Source organism: Lichenostomus cassidix, unplaced genomic scaffold (assembly GCF_008360975.1).
Source record: "Lichenostomus cassidix isolate B80296 unplaced genomic scaffold, HeHo_3.0 HiC_scaffold_577, whole genome shotgun sequence".
Lineage (NCBI taxonomy): Eukaryota > Metazoa > Chordata > Aves > Passeriformes > Meliphagidae > Lichenostomus > Lichenostomus cassidix.
Window position 1 is genome coordinate 50,102 of NW_028148002.1, and position 22,247 is coordinate 72,348.

General features: G+C 45.3%; 1 protein-coding gene across 1 annotated transcript; it reads right to left on the reverse strand.

The window, feature by feature from the left end:
- Window positions 1-17,033: 17,033 nt before the first annotated feature.
- Window positions 17,034-19,379, reverse strand: LOC146420402 (prefoldin subunit 4). Its single transcript, XM_085048314.1, has 4 exons — window positions 19,221-19,379; window positions 18,308-18,415; window positions 17,730-17,873; window positions 17,034-17,457 (listed from the first exon to the last, which is right to left on the reverse strand). Exons 1-4 carry the CDS (start codon window positions 19,239-19,241, stop codon window positions 17,326-17,328), a joined length of 405 nt encoding a protein of 134 aa, XP_084904440.1. The 5' UTR covers window positions 19,242-19,379; the 3' UTR covers window positions 17,034-17,325.
- Between the last annotated feature and the right edge of the window lie 2,868 nt (window positions 19,380-22,247).

Consider the following 22,247-nt stretch of genomic DNA (forward strand, 5'->3'; position numbering starts at 1 on the left):
GAGCCTCACCCTTTTCCAGTGTAGCCTGGATCAGTCCATGGCAGATGGTGGGACTGTGCTTCCACCCCTGGGGCAGTCGGTTCCACGTGTACTGCACACCTCTCCAGGTGAAAGCAAACTGATGCCTGCACTCTGCTGCCAGAGGAATGGAGAAAAAGGCATTGGCAATATCAATGGTCGCATACCACTTTGCTGCCTTGGATTCCAGCTCATACTGAAGTTCCAACATGTCCGGTACAGCAGCACTCAGTGGTGGTGTGACTTCATTCAGGCCACGGTAATCCACTGTCAGTCTCCATTCTTCACTGGACTTACGCACTGGCCATATGGGGCTGTTAAAGGGTGAGTGAGCCTTGCTGACCACCCCTTGGCTCTCCAGATCCCGAATCATCTTATGGATGGGGGCCACAGAGTCTCTGTCAGTGCGGTATTGCCGGCGATGCACTGTTGCTGTAGCAATTGGTACCCGCTGTTCTTCAATTCTCAATAGTCCTACAGCAGACGGGTTATCTGAGAGACCGGGCAGGGTATTCAGTTGTCTTATGTCTTCCGTCTCTACGGCTGCTATCCCAAAAGCCCAGCGATGTCCCTTTGGGTCTTTGAAATATCCACTCCTGAGATAATCTATGCCGAGGATGCATGGGGCATCTGGACCAGTCACAATGGGGTGTTTCTGCCACTCATTCCCAGTTAAACTCACTTCAGCTTCCAGTACAGTCAGCTGCTGGGATCCTCCTGTCACCCCAGAAATAGAAATGGGTTCGGTCCCCACATACCTGGATGGCATCAGGGTGCACTGAGCGCCGGTGTCAACCAAAGCCGTATATCTTTGTGGGTCAGACGTGCCAGGCCATCGGATCCACACAGTCCAATAGATCCGATTATCCCTTTCCTCTACCTGGCTAGAGGCAGGGCTCCTTTAATCCTGTTTTTGGTGCACGATGTTCTTCTCCTGTAAATGTGTCCCTGAGGTCCCTTCAAGAGGATCAGTCATATTATCGCTTCCATTCTGTCTGGAGTTCTGTCCACAAGAGACTGGGGCAGTGTTGTACCTAGATGAGCCTCCTGAAGTGGATGTTTCCTTTTTCAATTCACGTACCCGGGCTGCTAAGGAGGAGGTGGGTTTCCTATCCCACTTTCTCATATCTTCCCCATGCTCCTGCAGGAAAAACCAGAGGTCACGTCGCGGGGTTTGTCTTCTTTCCCTGGCTGGGGGACGTCTGCTCCTGATGGCAGAGACTCTGGTTGGTTTCGGTGTGACATGGAAAAATCCTTCTTTGAACTCTTTCCTTAGTTTCTGGAGGCTCTCTTCAATCAAGCTCCGGACTTGCTCAGCCAGGTTTGTTTCCACTGATGAGACCTGAGTGCGTAGTGGAGCGGTGACAGTGTCCTCGTAAATTCTCAGTTTGTTTGTTAACACGCCCACCTGGTCTTCGCCTTCCCTCCACTGCAGTGTTGCCAGGTAACGAGAGTATATCTCTGGTCCGAGCCGCGCGAATCTTAGCCACATTTGTGAAGTGCACTGGACATTATCTGGGCTCTTGGGGAATCTCTCGTTTTCTGAGAAAATGATCTCTAGCACGGCCAATTCCCTCAGGCATCGGATACCTTGTTCTATTGTGTTCCATTTCCTTTGGTGCATCTGGAGGTCTTCTTTGCACAGGTATCTGTCCCGTACACTCAGTAGCAATCGCCGCCAGAGGCTGAGAGTTTCCTGGGTTTTCCCAATCCCCTGGTCAATGACCACATCCTGAGACAGGGATCCCAGTTGTCTGGCCTCACTTCCATCCAGAATAGTGTCATTAGCTGCGGCGTCCCAGATACGGAGCAGCCAGGTCAAGATGGACTCATTCGCCTGCCGGGTGAATTCCCTCCGTAGGTCACGCAGCTCCCCCAGGGACAGAGAGCGAGTGATGATCTTTGGCTCTGTCTCTTCTGCTTGGTGAGATGGTCCTGCCGCATCCTCATCAGTCGCTGTGCGGACTGACTTGCTCTTGGATTTCTTTTTCTGGACGGGGGCAACCGCTACTGGCTTTGGCTGTTCTGATTCGGCAATGGTCTGTGTTGAGACATTGACTGCTCCTTTGGTTCTTTTCCTCTTGCCTGCTGACTTGCTTCATTTCTCCTCCTCAAGAAGACAAAGTATTGTTCTGTTCTTCAGCATGAGGTAAACGGTGCTGGTCAAAGAAAACAGAACTAACAAAAAGATTATGCCATCCCTAGCATCCAGAGAGAACTCAATGTTGTCAAAAATGGCTGTGCCTGACCTGAAAGGCTGGAAGAAACCGCTCTCTCCTCCTAGCCCCAGAGGGTGGGTGCGATTGCTGATGAGATCCCAGATGAAGCAGCTCAGGTTAGGCCAGGCAGACAAAGTCGAGTATATATAACGAATGGTGTTCATCGCCTCACAGGTAACCATGCCATAGGCATAATAAACCAATAGGGCAATTCTCATGCCATTCCCTGGTCGCAACAGGAGCAATACGACGGGCAGATAGTATCCCATTTGAGGAAAAATATAGAGAGCGAGATACAGTACCCATATAGATAAGCCGAGCATCATGGTGCTAGGATTTCTGCGTTTCCCCAGGTCGTGCCCCACGTTGGGCGCCAAAATATGTATTGGTTTGAAAACAAACCAGTGGGAGATCACAAGTCAAGATTGAAATTAAAAATAAGTGAAATAATACAAGGAACAGCACTGACAAAGTCAGATACAACCTAACACCCTGTTAGGGTGGTAGTAGCAGTCCAACTGAAGTAGTCCAGTTGGAGCGGTGATCCTGTGAAGGTCTAGTCTCCAGCTGAAGATCCAGTGGTAGCTCTGGTCCTCTGGGAACCCAGTAGACAGGGCTAGCTCAGGCAGTTCCAGGGCCAGGTTATACCCAGGTGGGAACACTGGCTCCTCCCTCCTCGGCAGAGCATCTCACAATGGGATGAGATAAGTCCATGAGTCACACGGTGGGTCCCTGATGGCCCATTGCCTGTCATGCGGGGTGGGTCGTTAGCAAGTGATAATAGCTAACGGATGGCCCATTGCCTGTCATCCGGAGTGGGTGATAGCAGCTAATGGCCCACAGCTGGTGGTAATAGAATACTTAACTACATCAATATTGCAACCTAGGACACACACAATTCCTGTCTCATGCATTTGCAGCAGCCAGAGCAGGAATGAGTTCATTTGGAATTGAAATGAGCTCATTATAATTTCTTTTATCACTGGCTCCTGACCAAGCGAGGAAATGCTTTCTAATATTCAGAACAAGCTGTACAATTCACTGCTTTACAAACAATGGGAGAGACAAAAAAATATTGTGATGAGAAAATTATATTCTGGTTTGGGTTCAGTTAGACTAGAAACAGGAGTTGGGAAACACAGAGAAACTCTTTCCCCACAAGCATTCTGAAAAAACCAGACCTGGAGATGGCAATGTGCTCAAACCAAAAATGTCTTTCCATTCCTTCTGCAGGTCCAGAAATTGCCTGATATTCCAGAAATCCTGGCGTGGTTTATGCCAAAACTGGGAGCCTCTAGAGGTGTTTTATTGCAGTCAGAGGTTAAAAAAATCCCCACAAAAATCCCTTATGGCTGCAGCATCCCAGCAGTGAGATAACCAGCCGAAGTCTTTCAAGGGATAACTACAAGGCTATATAATGAGATAAAAACAAATTATAATTCTATTGAATTATTTTAATGAAACATTCATTTCAGAAGCAGAGAGCCTGCACTGAGGTGTCAGAGCTGTGAATGGCTCAGAGCACAATGGGACATTTGGGAAAAAGCACATTATCCCAGAGTCACATCTCTTCTTGTGGAGTGCAAAGCAGCTTGAAGAGGAAAATAGATCCCTTCATCCAAATTTGCATTGGGGTTGTCAGAATTAAGGAGATCTAGGAAAGATAATGTATTAATCAGTATTTTCTTAGTCAATGTTTGACAAAAAGCCTTTTCTCCCTGCAGTTTCTCAGTGCAGTCAGACACCTTTTCCCTGTTCTGCTGTTCCCCAGTGCACACCAGGAGGGGGGAATTTGATAAATTCATGATAAATGACCAACCTGCTGCCTTTTCAGGGGACATCACCCTGTGCAATATTGCAGCCAGCTTTGATTATTGCCACAAAACTGGCCCAGGACAAAACCCACCTCACACAATAAATCTGTTTCCTCTCTGTTTCTGATTCCTACACTTGGGCTTCGCTGGAGAAATGAATTTTCTCCTCCAGCACCTGCAGAGCTGGGATTTCTTAGGAATGAAAACAGTCTGGCAGGAGCCACATGAGCAATGCTGGGGCCCAGGCAACCTGGTCTGCTGAAATTAAAAAGTTTCCTCTCTCATCCAAGCATCACAAGCAGTTAGAGAGGCTGAAAGAAGAATTTAGCTGACATTGTAACTGCCTGAGCCTTTTTTCTGCCCCCAACAGCTCAGCTTTGGATCCCAGCTGTGTTTACTGCCGTGGCAGAAAGCATTCTTTGACTTGTAAGCTGATTAAATTTGACCCAGAAGTTAGAGAAAAAAAAATGAATGTAGCATTCTGGTAATCCAATTTTTTCTGCTAACCAGCCAGCATTTCACAAACAGCCCAACACACACAGCAAGCTGAAGAAGTGGGAATAGCTTAATAAAACATCCCAGCCTGCATTTAGTCGCTGCTAAATCGAGAGCAATGCTATCAGAGCTGCTGCTCCAGAGGCACAATGGGATCAGAGGCACAGCACTTTTTGGGATTTCCTGCCAGGATCTGCAGACAGCAGTGAAGGAATAAGGACTGCACTGGAAAATGAGCTGGTTGGGGATGGAAGTGCCAGGGATGCTCCTCACCCCCCAAACAGGGCTTTCTCTGCCTCTTTCCTTTGCTAACATCCTAAAATATTAGGGTGTTTTAGCCCCTAAGCCACGTGGGGGCCCCTAAGTCCCTTTCTCTCTGCCTGGCAGGGGAGATCTGTAAAACCCAGGGAAATGGGAAATAAAAAAGCAGAATGTGGACTAAACCAACCCCCAGCACCACCTGTGTTTTGTGCTCAGCACACACTGAACATTAAATCCCTCTGAGAATCACTGAGATGATCCCTCAGTGCTTGAAATCAGTGTCACTGTCCTGCAGAAGTCAGATGGAGTTTGGAGGCTGTCACCATCTCTCCGTCTTTCAGGTTGTGACTGGAGAATTTGACTTGGTTCTGATTTTTAAGCACTTCACTTCCTTTGCCCACATGATTTCCACAACCCCAGCAGGGAAATAAAGGTGGAAAAATCAGTTCCAAGACCTGATTCACTGCCTATTTACTGCCTTTGGTTGAAATATCCAAAACACTGCAAAGATAATTTAAAAACATCCCATTGCTCCCCATATAAAAATACCTAAGCTGATGATGAACTGCTAGAAACGAGACTGATAGCGTTTGATTGCCGTGTAAGTTCAGATATTTAAAAATCCCCCAGATTTGCTCAGGCAAAGGCTCAGCCCTGTAGCTCTGTCAGGAGCAAACAGGATCTGTGTATGGGAGCTGTCAGCTCCTCTGAGCTGTGCATTCACTCCAGTGCTCTTTGCAGGCAGCTGCAATCACACATGCAAAGTGCAGAGGAAAATGGATTAAACAGGTCTGGAACCTCGCAGAAAAAATTACCCTCCGTGCGTTTTCAGCTCCCCTTTTCAGAGCTGCTACAATAAATGCTATTTAATTTAGAAATGCATTGCCAAGTTGCCAAGAATCCACTCCAAAATTGTTTTCCATTGGTTTACAGGTGATTTTGGGAGCTGAGGTATCTCTGGGTTACGATAACATGACCAGGATCAGCCTTTGGAAACTCTGTCAGAACACTCAGCAACTTGAAAATTGAATGAAATGAAATTTTCAATGAAATTGAAAACTTGCTGCTTGAATTTTCTTTTTGCAAGGCCCTGCAAAGATTTCCTCCTGTCCAAACTGCAGCTAAGTTCATTAAAGTCAGGCTGGAAATTTGTAATTAAACCCAAACTGCAGCAGCAGGAGGGGTGAAGGAAACATGCAGAGTATGGTCAAGCGTGTTTCTGGTCCAGCCCATGGCAGAGTTTAATCGTTCATGGAAAGGATTTCAACATTTTCCCAATCCAAACAAACCCCAAATTCATTAGTGCCGCGAGAGAATAATTACCAGCTCCTCCACAGGTAGTTATGCAGCTAATGACCTGGAGAGGGGAGTGTAATTAAAGCTTCCACTCAGCAGCTTCATGCACTTCTGGTCTCTCCATTTCTGCTCTGCTCATTAAGGCTGTGCAGCTCATTAACTCATTAGCAGCTGACCAGAATGTCGCCTTGGTGTGTTCCAACCCTCGGCCAGGATTTTTTACAAGTGCTATTAGCGTGGTTCTGTCAATGAAAGAAGCTAAAAAAATAATAAAAATCAAAGCGAACAAGAATTAATATTTCACTGTTAACAGCCAGCCCTGCCAGCAGGCAAATCGGTGTTTTGAAAAGCACAACTCACGGTGCTGTTGGCTCTAATTTCCTGATCTAAAGGGCTTTTTAGAGCTCCTGCTGGTGCTCTTTATTGTGTTGTAATGCAGGGAAATCTCCCTGTGGCTCTCCACCGAGCAAGTCCCATTAACAGCACCCTGAGCCACACGGACAGGCTTTGGACACAAAATCCTCTGGATAAACTGGAATGATTTATGCCTAATAATGAGCTCACAAATGATGTGTATCAGAGGGATTTTCCCCCATTTTTGCAGCCTGCTTGGGCCAGAGGAGGAGCAGGAAAGAGGAGATTTTGGCACCTCTCCCTGCACACCCCACATCACAGCAGTGTCCTTTCCCTTTCCCTTACCTCTAAAAAATGACTACACTCTCACGAGTAGCAGAGCAAAGAAGTTAATTAACAGGGCACTTAATCACATTTCCTGGCGCCAATACATCAGGTATGGGTGTCATTTCCATTAACATCCTCCAATATTTATATTTTCCAAGACTCTGCAAAAGTGCTGCTAATGGAGTTGAGAAGAAGAGATAATTTTCTCGCTGCGCCGAGTCGGTGTGATGAAGTGCTCAGGCTCTGGTAACAAATGAATGCAACAACCTTTAAATCCTCTCCATACGGACAAATTAATGGATTTCTCCTGCTAATATTGCTGGAAATCCCGACAGGCCAGTGCATCTCCCTGACTTTCTCTGCACCAGTCAGATTTACACCGCTGCACTGGGGAAAAGAAAAAAATTATAAAAAAAGGCTGCGATGGCAGGTTGATAAACAAGTTAAAATGATATAATTTGCACTGTGCCATTTGTATGCTGGCAGCACAGAGGTAATTCCAGAGATCACTGTGGATAAATCCATCCCAGGGCTGCACTGAGAGGAATTTGCATGGGAAGCTCTTCCCTGGCAGAGGAAAGCCACCCTTCCTTCCATGCCAGCCACGCTGACATTTCCGTTTGATGTCAGGGTTACAGTCTCATCCCCATCTCCAAATCCCTCGTGCTAATAGCTCTTAAGCCTTAATTGCACTTTAATCGTCAGAATTACAGAGTGGCTAGGGGAAGTTGGATGGGAAAATGCAGTGGGCAAAAGACAGCAGGGCAGATCAGAGAGGAGAGGGAGGGAAAAGAAGTCATTTTCTATTCTGCAGAAAATGTTCAACATGTTTTCCAGCCCATGGTGAGGTGAGATCCCTGGAAATATCAGCTTCGTGCTGCTGAATGTTCTGTGCTTGCTGTAAGAATTATCTACAAATTTATCTGTTTATCTGCAATCTAAAGGACACACTGCCATCAATGAAACTCAAGCACTGAAAAATAAATAAAATAAACTCTGGACTCAGATTTCTCGGATTTTTCTGTGGCTGTTTTTTTTTTTAAGCTCTGCCCACCTAATCTTCACCCCACATAAGAATTGCTCTGTGTTAGAACGAAAAGATAGATTTTAAACTTGATAATTCAAAGACTTGAGTTCCAACAGCAAATCAATCCTATCTACAGGCTCTGTGAGCCCAGCATTTCAAAAGTCTCAATGGAGTTGCTAAATGACTTCAGTCACCAAGGAAATAAATGTGACAAAGTTTGTGCAGCACAATTATTGTGGGAAAAGTCAAAATAAGATTTTCAAACAGTCCACAGGCAATAGAATAATTCACACCACTGTGTTGCTGTAATACATTTGCTACTGACACTTCTTCCTGCAGTGGAAGTCTTTGGTGGCTTTGGTGAAATGTCTGAAAAATGAAACTCTGACTTCATAACCAAGCTGCCAGCTCCAGTCCCTTTGCTAGAACTGGGCAAAAATACATCTCCTGTTTTCAGGAAAAAAACTGTCCTTTTTTCACTGAAAAGCAATTTGTTCATCACAACTTTAAGAGCTTTTTCCAAATAATCCAAAGGTATGGAGCTGATCCAGCTCCAATCCCTTTGCTAGAGCTGGGCAAAAATACATCTCCTGTTTTCAGGAAAAAAAAAAAAAAGTCCTTTTCTCACTGAAAAGCAATTTGTTCATCACAACTTTAAGAGCTTTTTTCCAACTCATCCAGAGGTATGGAACTGATCTGGAGGCTGACCAAGGGCAGGATGAAGGACACAGTCTAACCTGTGTCTGACAGGGGGAATAGGTTTGCTTTTGATTTGAAATCTGAACTTGTCCTGCACTCCAGCTACACCAGCCCAGGGAAATGCTGAATGATCCTCATGGTTTTAGCTCCCTGAAATCCTGTTATGCTGTAAAATTATTGAAAGGAAAACCTCTTCCTCTTGAATGCACTGGGTGATAAACAGATTAAACCTCTCCTGAGCCCTGTGAATTATCAGTGGCAAATCTGTGCCTCCTTGTGTAGAAAATCAGATAAAATATCTACTTTGCAACCTTTAATTTAATCTACAGACTGATACCACATCGCCCCAAGCTTTATATCTTAAATAAACCCGTGGAAGATGGACAAGCTGTGCTAATGACATTTGACAGCTCTTTCTCCAAGAGAACATCCTCCAATCATGTATTTCCACAGAGCAGAAATCTCCCTGGCGAACATCTGCTGTGAATCCAAATGACTAATGGCAGTTTGGGATACAAAATGACAGCGATAATGGCCTTTTCCCCGAATTTATTACCATCCCATCCTTCTCAAATCAAGCTCAGCAGCAGCTTGAGGATTTTTTGGGGGTTATGTTCTTGTTCTGGCGGGGCAGTGAGCAGCAGATCAGTGGGACAAACTGGCAGAAAGGAGGTTTAGATGGGAGATTGGGAAGAAATTCCTCCCTGTGAGGGTGGGGAGGTTGGCCAGAGCCTGTGGTGGGTTTTCTTCATTTATAATTATAACTTTATCTGTGTGCTTGGCTTGGATTAGGTGTGGAACAGGTTTTATTTGGGTGCCTGAGCAGCTCAGAGCTCTGACTGCAGAGCAGTCCTTTTCTCTCTCTCTATTGACACTTTGCTCTGGAGCAGATAAATCAGTGCATTCAGTGCTCCTGCAGCCCTGGGGTGAGATAAAAACCCAAATCAAACCTGGCCCAGGCTCCACACCCCACACCCTGGCTGTCATCAGGAGGATTTTAAATCAAATGGGATGTGATCACACACAGTATCCAGAGTGTATCAAAGTTCTCCCAATTTGGGTAGAATAGAATAGAATAGAATAGAATAGAATAGAATAGAATAGAATAGAATAGATATGCTGTGGATAGAAACCAAAACATTGACAGGAAACAGATGCTATTTGCCTGATCTATTCCCTGCTGCTGCTTCAGACTTGCAAGTCTCCCCATTGCTGGCAGCTCAAGATGTTCGGAATTGGTAAATATCAAAGTGTGTTTATACAGAGCTGAGCTCCTGGAGTTGGTGTTGTGGTGCAGCTCTGAAAATCCAGAGAGGAGGAGCAGCACCATCGATTCTGTTGTCCCAGGGGGGAAAAAAACTGGAGAATGGACATTGTTCTGGTCCAGTTATTTAGTCACTGAACATTTTAATGAATGCCATGAGAAGAAAACCATGATCACCTTCCCACAAAGGTTTTAATTATGCACGATAAGCAAATTGAATTTCATGCCTTGTTCAGAATTACCTGCTGAGCTCTAGAACACCTTTTGTTTCACACCAACCACTCTGTGTATCAACCAACCAGATCTGAAATCCCATCCAGTGAGCTCCCAAAGTCTTGAAGAGATCATAAACTGGCTTCCACCACTTGCCTGGTGCACAGCTAAATGCCTTTCACATATCTGTAAGTGGTTATTAATGCCTGAATTCGTTTAGAATTCATTAACCTTCCAGGGAAATGAGATCAATCCAGGAAATGACTCACAAGACTGGGTCTATCTTTTTTGTTGAAATTCCAGGTGTGTGCCAAGGGTTGAACAGCATTCCAGCAGCTTTTCCCTGGAAGGATGGCAGAGCTCATGGAGAGGGGCTGGGAGGTCATTCCTTGGTGCTGATGATAGAGTTGTTCCTCAGGATAAGAGCAATCAGTGATCAGATGAGAACAAAACAAGAGGGGAATGACCTGGGAATGTGGAATGACAAGAAGCCCAGGAAAATCAGGTGCAATCAGATCCTCAGCTCCATTCATTTCCCACTCTGGTTTACCTGAGCCTTGATTAATTTAATTATGAAAATGGCTCAGAGGCTCAGTCTGCTCAATTTTGCCACAGTCCAGACGTTGGTCACATTCTGCTTCAGAGTTACTTGAATTTTCAAATTTTTGCCTTCAGATCTTGGGGAAAAAAGGTACTTAAGGACTCAGTGGGAATGTGCAATTATTACAGCTACAAATGTCATCTGTGCAGTGCTGAGAATCTGAAAATTCCATGCTTTCTAAAGGAAATATCAGAGTATTTCTAAAGGAATATCAGAATATTCACACTGAGCACAAGACTAAGCTGAGGCCAAGTGGTTTTCAGTGTGATAATGGTGAAAGCTTTGGGGGTTTAAGTTAATAATTGTGTTGTTACAAAAACACCAGTGCAGGGCACAGCTGCTCTGAGATAAATCCCTGAGACAAACTCAGGCTACTTGGGATAAGGATTTGCCAGGATCCTTCAGATCCCAGCAGTGAGCAGTGTCAAATATCCCAAATCCACACTTCCCATCCTCAGCTGGCCCCAGAGCTGTCCCTGCTCAGGCTGTGGGTACTGAAGGACAGCTTTTTTACTCCTAACATACCGAAAATTGATGTCTTCAAACCTTTCCTGCCTGCTAAGGGGATTATTGTATTAAAACTTCAAAGCCCTCAGCTTGCCTGGACATCAAACCACCTGGAATCACCACATTTCCCTCCCTGACAGGTGATGCATGGCCTCAAAGTGCTTCCTAAATGGACAAAAAACCCCTAAACCATCAACCCCACCAGCTTTTCATACCCACAGAGGTGTTCTGAGGGAAGAGAAAACGCAGCTAGAAGTGCCAAGGGGGATGTGAGGGCAGGATGGGGAGGAATTGATGAATTCCTTCATTAATTAGTGGGCTGTGATGTGCACACCCTGCAAATGGGAATCTCTTTGCTGCTATCCAACTCCTGAAATAATCCAACTCCTGAAATCTTTTTGCAGTTCTTCCTTTACTGAGGATCTCAACCATTGCCTGGGGAGAATTCCAGCCCAGGAGGGTGAGCTCTGCAGAGAAGAGAGAAATCCACCTGCAAACAATCCAGATTTCCCCTGTGTTTGGGATTTAGCAGAAAAAACCCTATAAAATTCCAGCCATGCAGCAGCAAGGCACCAAAAATCTACTCCTTGGCTCTTCCTTTTGGGCTGTGCTGGACCTGCTGAGATTAATGTTTCTGTTCCATCCGGATTTCTGGGAATTTAATCCAAGTTTTCTGCTCCTGGGGATAAAGGCAGCACTTCAGCAATCTCATTGCAATTAAATCCGAGGCTCAATGTGCAGTGCTGCAATTCAAAACAGGGCTGTTCCTTTAAAACAAATCAGTGTTAATTGGCATTCTAATTGAAATCCTATTAAGTATAGTGAGAAATGCTACCTGAGAGATTATTTCAAGCCTTGACTCCTACAGGATGCTTTACAAAGCTGTCAAAACACTGACTAATTAATTCCCCCTTGCAATAGCTGGGACAGGTAAGTAAATACTCCTCATCTGAGGAGGAGGAAAAGAACTGCACAGAAATCCTAAGAGCATTTTGATTTGGGGGTAAATGTTAAAAAAATGAGAAATTAAGGGTTTTTATATTGTCACAGCATTCAATCAAACAGTTACCAACCAACCCTGTGGCCTGATTTGAAAAACAAACTTTGCTGTGCACATTAATGATGAAACTGTCCCTGGAAATAACTGAGATTTTCAGAAAAATTGCATTTATACAGAATATCTCTTCTATTCTCCTTCAGAATTCACTACAACTGAAGGGCACTGATTTGGCTCTGAATTAATCCCCTTTCCCTCATATTAATTGTCTGATTCATTTGTTTTTCCCTATTTGTGAATTGTGAATTTAAATCTTAGCATCTTCACACCTCCCTTCATTAAAGTATCATCATTTTTCATTTTGCAGGTCACCACGAGAGCAAAGCCAAGAGCCTAAATCTCTGTTTTTCAGCCCAACTGGGAAGAGTTGGAACAACAGCCAAGCCTGACCCAGAGCTCATCAGCAAGGCATCAAATCGAAATAAAGAAAAAAGCAAACATTTTATTCTCCTTGGCAGCACAAAGCACAAATGGAAACAGCTTACAGGCAAATTAGCCAGGAAAAAAATCCTAATTTTTGTATCCACTTTGAGATGCAGAATTCCAGCAGCATTCAGGGAGCAGAGTGGGATCTTTCTCCCTCCTGTCCTGTTAGAGTTAAGAAAAGCTTTCCAAGCTGCTCCAGTTTGACAGGAAACTCAGGAAATTCTGGAGATAATTCCTAAAGTTGCTGCTCGTTGCCATGGCAACAGGCAGCAGCTGAAACTTGCTGGGGATATTCAATAAACCTTGGCTTGGCTGGAAAATGAAATGCGATTTTATTTGATTGCCGTTTGCCGCGGCGAGGAGAATGGCAATAAAATGGTGTGTCAGGAAGTCCTGAGCGGTGACAAGGAGAATGGCAATAAAATGGTGTGTCAGGAAGTCCTGAGTGGTGACAATAAATCAGTCAGAGCCAGGCTGATGTGACATCCTGGCGCTGATGTCACCAAGCAGCAGCAGAAACACACCCAGCAGTGCCAGCAGCTTCAAAAGCTTCGAAAGCCCAAAGGAAATGGCAAAAAAAAAAAAGCAAAATACCAGCAAAATGTCACTTGCAGTGCATGTGGATGAATGGAAAGCTCTGCTGGAGAGCAGGGAGTGAATTTTAAATTCTGTTTGAGGTCAATTTAACAACCACAGAGCAAAATATTGGGGTTTGGAGCTTTGTTGACTTCTGACAGCTCTGTGTCCAGTGCAAAGCTGAGAGTAAATCGTGCTTTGTGCCATTTGGTTGATTCTTCTCCAAGAACCTAAAGAAGAAAACTCACAGCCAACAACCCACAATTTAAAATCCCATAAAACCTCCTTCATCCCAGGAGGATAACAATGAGATGCCAGAGAAGTTCCTGCAGAGGGAATAATGGTGCCCTAATGCATTCCTTGGCCATTCCTAAAAATCACAACCTCCTCCATGGGAATGAGCTGGGAGGAGGATCAGCTGGGACAGGATAACCCCAAAATCTCTGCAATCTCACAATGATATCCCCAAGAAGTCTATCTTCAGCTGTAGCTCTGTGAAATTAAATAAATGGCATAAAATATGTCCTGCAGTTGATTTTCCTACCACTTTTCTAGAATCAAACATGACTGCAATGGAATGTGCCATGAGGACCATAATTCTTCCATGGCAAAGTCCATTTTGTTCCTTTAGATAAAAACTCTGATTTTTTTTCTAACCTTTATATTTGAAAACTGCAGTTTTTACTATTTAGATTTGCCTGCACTCGTGTTGTTAGCTGCATTTTCTGCAAAGTAAAAGTCAATTCCTATCAATGCCATCCTGAACAGCTCTGAATAATCCATAACTCCTCTTTCCAGGAGCTGAAATGACCACAATTCTTTCTCTCAGGCAGCTAGGAGAAAGCTTAGCTCTCTCTTACATAGCTTTACTTTCTCTTCCACATGTGAAAAACACAGGAATATTTCTCCAATCCCTACAAGAAGAACCAAACCCTGAGTTTCAAACCTTTCCCAGAGGCTGTTTGATCTCTGCCACGCTCAACATTGCTGCTGGGAGATATTTTCAGAAGCAAACCAAAGCTTTGCTGGCTGAGCTTTTAACAGCAATATTAAAAACTGGAGGGGAAGATGCTTTCACAACAGAAATGGAACTGAACATGGTATTGTTTTTCCCCCAAGTGTTAATAAAAGGCAGGGTTAGTCACCAGCAGTCCTTGGCCATGGGTGTTGGCATTAATAATGTTTTTCTGGGTTGGTTGTACCCAAAGGCAGTCAGGTTTATAGACAAGCACAGATTTGTGTGCTGCAGTTGTTGTTCAAAGCCAGCCTTACACAGGAGTTGAGTTTAATTCATGCTCACACCAGATATCTGAGAGACAGCAGGAATTCAAACTTTAGAAAATTTAGAAAAAAATTTAGAAAAAAATTAAAAATTTTTTTTTAATTTTCTAAATTTTTTTTTAAATTTTCTAAATTAAAAAAAAAAAATTAGGAAAAAACCCCACAAACCTGTGCTGGCCAAGCCTGGAGTCCAACGCTGAGCACATCCTGATGTTCTCCTCATGTTTATCATTTTTTGGTACATTTTTCATTACACTTTAAATCAGCTGCATGAAGTTCCCCTGAATTGCAAACCTGTTTGGTTTCCTGCTGAGGGAATCCTCCCTGGTCTGTGTTTGGTGCTTCTCTGCAGCTAAAGTTTAATTACAAATTAATTTGGTTTTCTGCATGACTCATGCAATCTAAATAAAGACAAAGTTGGTTGTAAATAATTTCTGTCAGGCCTTATTATTCCTAATATATATATTCATATTTTTTTTTGTCTCTCATGAATCAGACTATTAGAATAACATTAGATAAATTATCTGAACCACTGAGTCATGCAAACCAAACTGCTCAGTTCTGTTGCTCCTACAGAAAATGTGGCTTTAGTATTCAAAATTCAGTCTCTTTTTGCTCTTGGAAGTGATTTTATTACCACAAAATTATCTGTGCTTCAGCTACACACCACTGCCTGTAATTACTGAATGATTATCCACCACATTTATATCGTGGAGCAGAAAGGTACCCCAGATCTGCTCTGGAAAATGTGGATTAATAAAGGTTCCACTGGAGATCATCCTGTGGAAAACCTCTTTGTATCAGCTGAGATCCAGGATTACAAATAAGCTCCTGGAAGGACATTAAGTGCAGGAATTGAATTCCACCAGGTTTTCCCAGCCTTTGAAGAGCTGGGCTCTCCTTGCCAGCAGACACACAATGAGCTGAATTTCACCTGGACTGTACTGCTTGAACTGCTGCAGCCAAGCCCTGGGAGACTCTGTGACCTGCAGAACAAAACCAGTGTTGAAATGATGTTTTAAGCCAAAAATCAAGCTGATTTCATCAGTGAGAAGTGCTTGGCCAGAACCCTAAAAGGCCTTAAAGACATTTCATCTCCTAGGTGCTTCCAAATGTCACTCTATTGCCAATACAGGGAACAACAATAAACCATTTGCATTCTGTCAAGGATATTTAACCATTTCTATTGTCAAGTGCACCTAAATGATCCATGAGATCACAGAGGAGCACCAGGGTTTGTTCATGTCCATTTTACAGTTCTCTGTTCAGGTAAGGCAACATTAGCAGAGAGAACAGATTCCAATCCACCAAAAATAAAAAGCACTCAGAACATGGGGTGCTGAGCAGAACTAATGCCAACTCACAAACAATTGCAAATCTTGATGACAGAAAGGTTATTAAAAGGCAAAACCAGGATGCTGTCAAATCCTTCCAAGCAACTGATGCACCATCTGCAAAGTCACTTCTACAATGCCAACTGCGGAATAAAAAAAGTGTTTCCTGCATGGTCTGTTTTGCACATATAAAAATACCAAATGATGGCTTGGCACAGGAGCTCTGCAAAGCACAGAAATTCAGAGGCTGATCTGAAGCATGCTGAGGCAGAATGGCTTGCAAACACATTTGTCCAAAGCACAGAAGGCAATGGAACACCCCAGGTGCAAAATGCCCTCACGTTTTTGTAGCAAGGACTGAGCCAACAGGAAAAATGTACCACAGAAAACCTAAAGGGAGAGAAAAGAAGGGGAAAACCAGGTCTGTGGCACTCACAAGGACCCTGAAAAACCTTCCCTGAACACCAGCACTGTATAAACGGCCAATCCCACCTTTAGGATCAGAGAGCAGCAAGCTCTCCACAGCCTGCCAAGGTGGAAATGGATGAGTTTCAAGGTCCCTTCCCACCCAAACCACTCCCAAACTCTTTTTTTTTCCCCATAATGAAGTCATATCCATCCTGTGGCCTAGCTGGAAGTGACAATCCTTTAAAATCCCTGCAGAGCTGGGACTTTGGAAGTGTCCCCATGCAGGGAAGGAGGCTGTGATCCCTGATTGAGGCACTGCCAGCTTTGCCCAAAACTGGCATTCCCAAAGCTTTGATGCCATCTGCTGGGAGCTCCTCGGTGTGGTCAAACTCCAGCAGCTTTCACCTGGAGAAAAACCCTCTTTTGTACTTTCTGTGGTTATAAATTCACTGGTTGATTGGATCATTTAAGGCTGTAAGGAGTCAGCCAATTAAGGCATTTAAAAATTATTCAGCTCCTCCTAGTGATGGAGGCATGGATTAGGGAGTGATGCTGACACTGAAACAAAACCTAGGAACAACTCTGACACCAATTTATTTAAAAACTGTTCAGGAAAATGAGAAACTGAGACTCACCACTCCGACTTCCAGTATATTTTAGGATTTCCAAATACTAAACACATTCAGGAGCTCCAGGAGGGTTAAAAACACCTGAAATCACCACTCCCTGCTCATGTCCTCTACATCACACAGCTTTTATCCAAAAGCCATCAAAATGCCAATCAAAAATTCCCTGGTTCCATTTGTTTTATACTTTTAAACCTTTTTGTGAGTGGAAAACAAGACTCAAGAAACTCCCAATACATGCCTGACTTTATTACTTTAATAAACAATGCAAGCATTCCAATCTTGATGCTTTACCAAAAAGGACAAGCCAATGCTTTCCTGAACAAATAAATAACTGCAATAATCAAAATAAGGAAGTTTTTATCAAAATTACAGAACCCAAGACAGGAAAGTAAAAAAAAAAACCAAAAAAAACACCAATAAAAAGAGAGAGATGGATTTTCTTTTCTCAAATGTAATTGCAAAAATGTTAACTAAACATTTCATAGCCTAAGGAAAAGTTGTTCTGTGTTTAGAAAAGCTTTAACTGTCCTCAGCCTCCAGATTGATGTTGTTTCCAAACTTGGCATAGAGCTGAACTTTGAGGTCAGACAACACCCTCTGGATTGACTCCACTCGGGATTCCAACGCTTCGATTTCCTCTTGTAAACTCCTCTGAAAAGCAAAAAATAAATCAAAATCAACCAGTTCTGTCAAATAAACCGAGCCAGGTTTGTCAGCAACACAGAACCAACACAGAGGTGTCTCTTTTCCAACTCAGCCCCAAGTCTGGCTGCAGGATTTATTGCTGGGCCAAACACAGGCTGGAGTGACTCTGGAGTGACTCAAATCCTAAATCCAACATTAAATGTGGAATGTCAAAGCCCCAGAGGATGAACAGATCATCCCATCCCACCCCAGTGCTCAGCACGGAGCTGCAGACACACCTTTGCCTCCTCCAGCATCTCCTGTGTCTCCTCCAGGGAGTGACTGATGAAGACATCCCCGATCTGGTAGGGAATCAGCAGGGAATCAGCATCATCCAGCAGCATGATGTCATCACAGGCATCCTCCAGATTCTGCAGCTGCTTCTGGTTGCCAAGACACAAGGAAGATGCTCATTCTGTAAGGTATTTCATTGGACACACTGCCACAGCTGGATGAGGAGCTCAGGGAGTCTGGATTTTGGGAACAAATCCCACCCAGCACCAGGATATCCAACGCAGCAGTTTCAGAGGTGGAATTTAGCATCAGGATTAAATTCAATCCAGTAGAAATTCCTAGCCAGCACTCATTATCTGTCATTAACAGAATCATTAACTGTCTAGAAAAAGGCATAACAGCAGATTTAAATTCTACTAATATCTAACATGCTTTCACCATTCTCTATTTCCAAAGTATCAAAAACCTCCTATCAGAACCAAAGCATAAGCTCCCAGTAACTCACTGCCCCCATTTTCTATATTACAGCTGAAAATTAATTCAGGCCAATGAAAAATTAATGAGATCTGAAGCAAATATACACCTTTTTCACTTCTATTTCCTCTTTCAGCTCAGTGATCCTGCTGGTATTTCTTGCAAACTTGTTAATTTTCTGTTGATCCTCAAAGGTGACATTGACATCTTCTGCAGCCTGCAAGGAGAAGAGATCCAAATGCTGATTTCAGTTCTTCCCTTGAGTCTCGCTAAAAGGCTATTCCTACAAAGAGTCTGGACAACAGTCTGCCATTCTGCTGATGCAGAATTGCTCCAAGTGCCTCTTGAAGGACAGCAGCAATTCTCCCATTAAGGTGGATAACACCCAATTAAAGCTCTGGCCATCCACAGCATCCTAACGCCAAAGGTTGTTCTGTGACACTGACAACCCTCTGCACTCCCTGCTGTAAAATTTATCCGGAGAATATGGACAAGGACTGTGGTGACAGGGGGATGGACTGACAGGGGAATGGCTTCACACGGACAGCGAGGTTTGATGGGGTTTGGGAAGGACTTGCTCCCTGTGGGGTGGGGAGGGATGGGATGGGATGGAGTTCCCAGAGAAGCTGTGGCTGCTGTCCCTGGATCCCTGCAGTGCCCAAGGCCAGGCTGGACATTGGGGTTTGGCACACCCTGGGACAGCAGAGGTGTCCCTGGATGGGCTTTAAGGTCCTTCCAGCCCAACCCACTCCCTGCAATCCCCTCACCAGCTGCACACGACAAAGCACAGCCTTGGCAATGCCCGCAGCCCCTCAGGGCACAGCCGCCCCAGCGCCCTCAGCTCCCCGGCACTGCGGCACGGCCTGACCCGCACTGCCCACCGCACGGACTGCAGGAGCCAGCAGGAGCCAGCAGGAACCTCCGACAGAGCGGCCCGGGAGCAGCGAGGGAGCCGCAAGCTCCTGGGGAGGGAGGGCAGCCCGCCGGGAGGGGAGCAGAGCCCCAGCCCGTCCCGCACCCACCTTCTTCATGGAGGCGGCCATGGCGGCGGGATGGCCACGCGGGCACAACCATCCACCGCCGCGCACGGGGGAGCAGCGGCCGCGGGGAGAGGAAGAACTATAAGGGAAAACTTCAGAAAACGGCCACAACCCTGAGCAAATCGAGGAATATCCTTCTTTTGACCTCTCTCAGCGCTGCGGGGAGAGGACTCGGGGCAGGGAGTGGAGGCGACGCCACCCCCGCGGCGTTTGGTACGGTCCGGCGGAGGGGCGGGATGGCACTGCCGCTGTGGGGCTCTGGTGCCGCCATGCGACGGGAATGGATAAAGGGATCATGGGATAGTGGGATAGTGGGATAATGTGATATTGGGATAATGTGATATTGGGATAATGAGATAGTGGGATAATTACGGTAAGATTTTTAGTGCGTTTATATTTTCGTAAATACGGGGGGTTTTCGTACGCGCGCCTATTATTGTAATTACGGTACCTTTACCGTATATAACGTAATAGGCGCGCACAACAAAAATTTACCGTACTTTCTCGACTATAAGTGCATCTATTTTTTATCGTATATAATGGTATGTACGCGCATCAAGTGTACCGTAGATAATCGAATATACGCGCATCCCAAAGTTACCGTATATAACTGCATTTACACGAGCAAAAAAAATTACCGTATATAAACAGGTATAACCGTATATAAGCACCCCCAAAATCTCTTATTACCGGATATAAGTGACCGAAAATCGCCGGAATTTCCCCCAAATTACCTGGCAGGCCCCTTGCCCCCCCGCGCACACCACCCCGGGCCGTGGCTGCCTGGCGAGGTCACGACGCCGCAGGTTGGAGTGAAGGCAGTTGCAGGTGGGAGGTGACAGCAGCGACAGAGGAGCCATCTGGAGGGGAGAGCTGGCGGGGAGGGGACACTGCGGGAGACCCCAGACCCGAATTGAGTGAAATTCCTGCGAAAAAATGGTGTAAATTGGAGCAAAAATGGTGAAAATCAGCCCAGAAATGGGAAAAATAGACCCGAAAATGGGAGAAACATCCGAAAAATAGGGGGGAAACCACCCGAAAATAGGGAAAATCCACCCCAAATTGGGAAGAAACACCCCAAAATGGGGCCAGACCCAAATTTCCCCAATGTTCCCAAACACCCTAGATGTCCCAAAATCCCCCCAAATCCCAAATCTCACCGTTCTCCCCCACATTTCCCCATCCGCTCACCCAGCAGCTTTGGCCGAAGGGTGGCCGCAGGTGGGGGAAGGGCAATCAAATTGTCCCCACGGTGTCCCCGAGGGTCACCGGTGACGTCATCCACAGCAGGGTGAGGTCATGACCTCTGCGGGACCTCGGGTGGGGCAGCAGCTCCGCCAGGGGGCGCTCCTGGCCTGAGGAGTGACCAGAAGAGTGACCAGTGAAGTGACCCTCGGGGTGTCCAGAGTGACCCTCAGAGTGACCATCGCAGTGACCCGCGGGGTGTCCAGAGAGAGGAGCATGAGGACCTTCGGGGCTGTGGGGTTAGAGACCAAAATACCCCAAAATGATCCCAAAATTATCCCAAAATTGTCAGGAATGACCACAAATGATCCCAAAATGATCCACAAATGATCCCAAAACAGACAGAAATTACCCCAAATGACCCCAAATTGATCCCAAAATGGTCAGGAATGACCCCAAATGACCCCAAAACAAACAGTACCAGATATTCTGGTGGCCCCCAGGCTGACTGTTCCATTTTGCTTTGGTGCATCACCAATGTTCCTTGCTTCCCACTGAAGTAAAATCCCCAAATGTCTCCCCAGAGAACGACATGATTATTAATTCACACAAAACCATAATCCTGGCTCTAAGTCTCTCTTTTCCTCAGAACACAACCTCTCATCTCCCTGGCCATTCTCCTGCTCCTCCCTCTCCTGGAGGATGCTGCTAGCAAAGCTCTGTGGTTCTTCCCCTGGCTGCATTAACCGGATAATTCACTCTCACTCGGAGCCAACGCCATTTCCCTCAAGAAAAAAACGAGTGCATTTCGCAAGGATCCGATGACTCCGAGGCTTTGAAAAGAAATCTTTTTTTTTCTCCCACATGCCGGGGCAAGCTCTGTGGGGTGAGCAGCTGCCAGGAGTTACTCGCTGCAGCCCTTTCTGATGGCAACAAAAGTGAAAACAGAGCACGAGTGCAAACGGCAGGCGTGGAGTAAGAGGAACCCGCTGAACCCAGCCTCGTTCTCTCCCCGTTGCATAAAGGAAGGACTTGCTCCTTCTTGCTCTGCTCCCTGTTGTTGCTGCTGCTGTGGTTCTCTTCACCTAGCTGGGATCCCATCCATGCCCTGCCCCAAGTCTCACAGCTCCTCCACAGTGGGTTTTTGCACATTTTCTCCCTCCTTGCTGCAGCCTGTTGCAATCCAGCTCGGTGGGGAAGAGCACCCCAGTGAGTCCTCTGGAGTTGCCAAGCTCCTCAGCCCTTTCCCTGCAGTTCCACAGAGCTTTGTCAGGCCGTGGTGACCTTGGGACACCTGCATGGCAACAGGGTTTGGGGATTCAAAGTGCACTAGAAATGGGGAAGAACTACTGGGGTTGGTTTATCCAGCTTTAGCCTGTGTGGAGGAGATTGTGGCTAGCACAGGTCTTTCCCATGAGAACATTCTCCTGTGTTTTATAAACAAAGATAAAGTTTGGATGTTATTAAAAACAGTGTCTTGAGATTTGGACAGTTCAGGCCTGGCCAGTCAGGCCTAGGGGGAGGTTTCTGACTGACCAATCTGGGTGACCTCTGAAAAGTCTATATAAGTTGGAATCAAAATAATAAAGCTCTCTTTTCTATGCCAGGCTGAGAATCTGGGTCTTCTTTCTCTGCTAGCGGCTCAACAGCGACAGGAGATCACTTGGAGCAAAATGTACTATTTTAGTTTTGTCATTACACTAAAAAGTGCAGCTTCCAGGTCCTCGTGTCAGAATTCATGTCTGCCCTTCTTGGACCAGCACTGCAGGAGGAATGGATGCTAAAGAAAAAAATCCCCTTTTAGGGATGTTCATCTTTTCCAAA

What these genes read in the sequence shown, in the direction of transcription:
- LOC146420402 (XM_085048314.1), bottom strand. Translation starts at nt 19,241, where the DNA reads ATGGCCGCCTCCATGAAGAAG. An exon ending in TGGCCGCCTCCATGAAGAAG is followed by an intron (nt 18,416 to 19,220) that starts GTGGGTGCGGGA and finishes TTCTCCTTGCAG; the next exon opens with GCTGCAGAAGATGTCAATGT. An exon ending in AGGAAATAGAAGTGAAAAAG is followed by an intron (nt 17,874 to 18,307) that starts GTGTATATTTGC and finishes CTTGGCAACCAG; the next exon opens with AAGCAGCTGCAGAATCTGGA.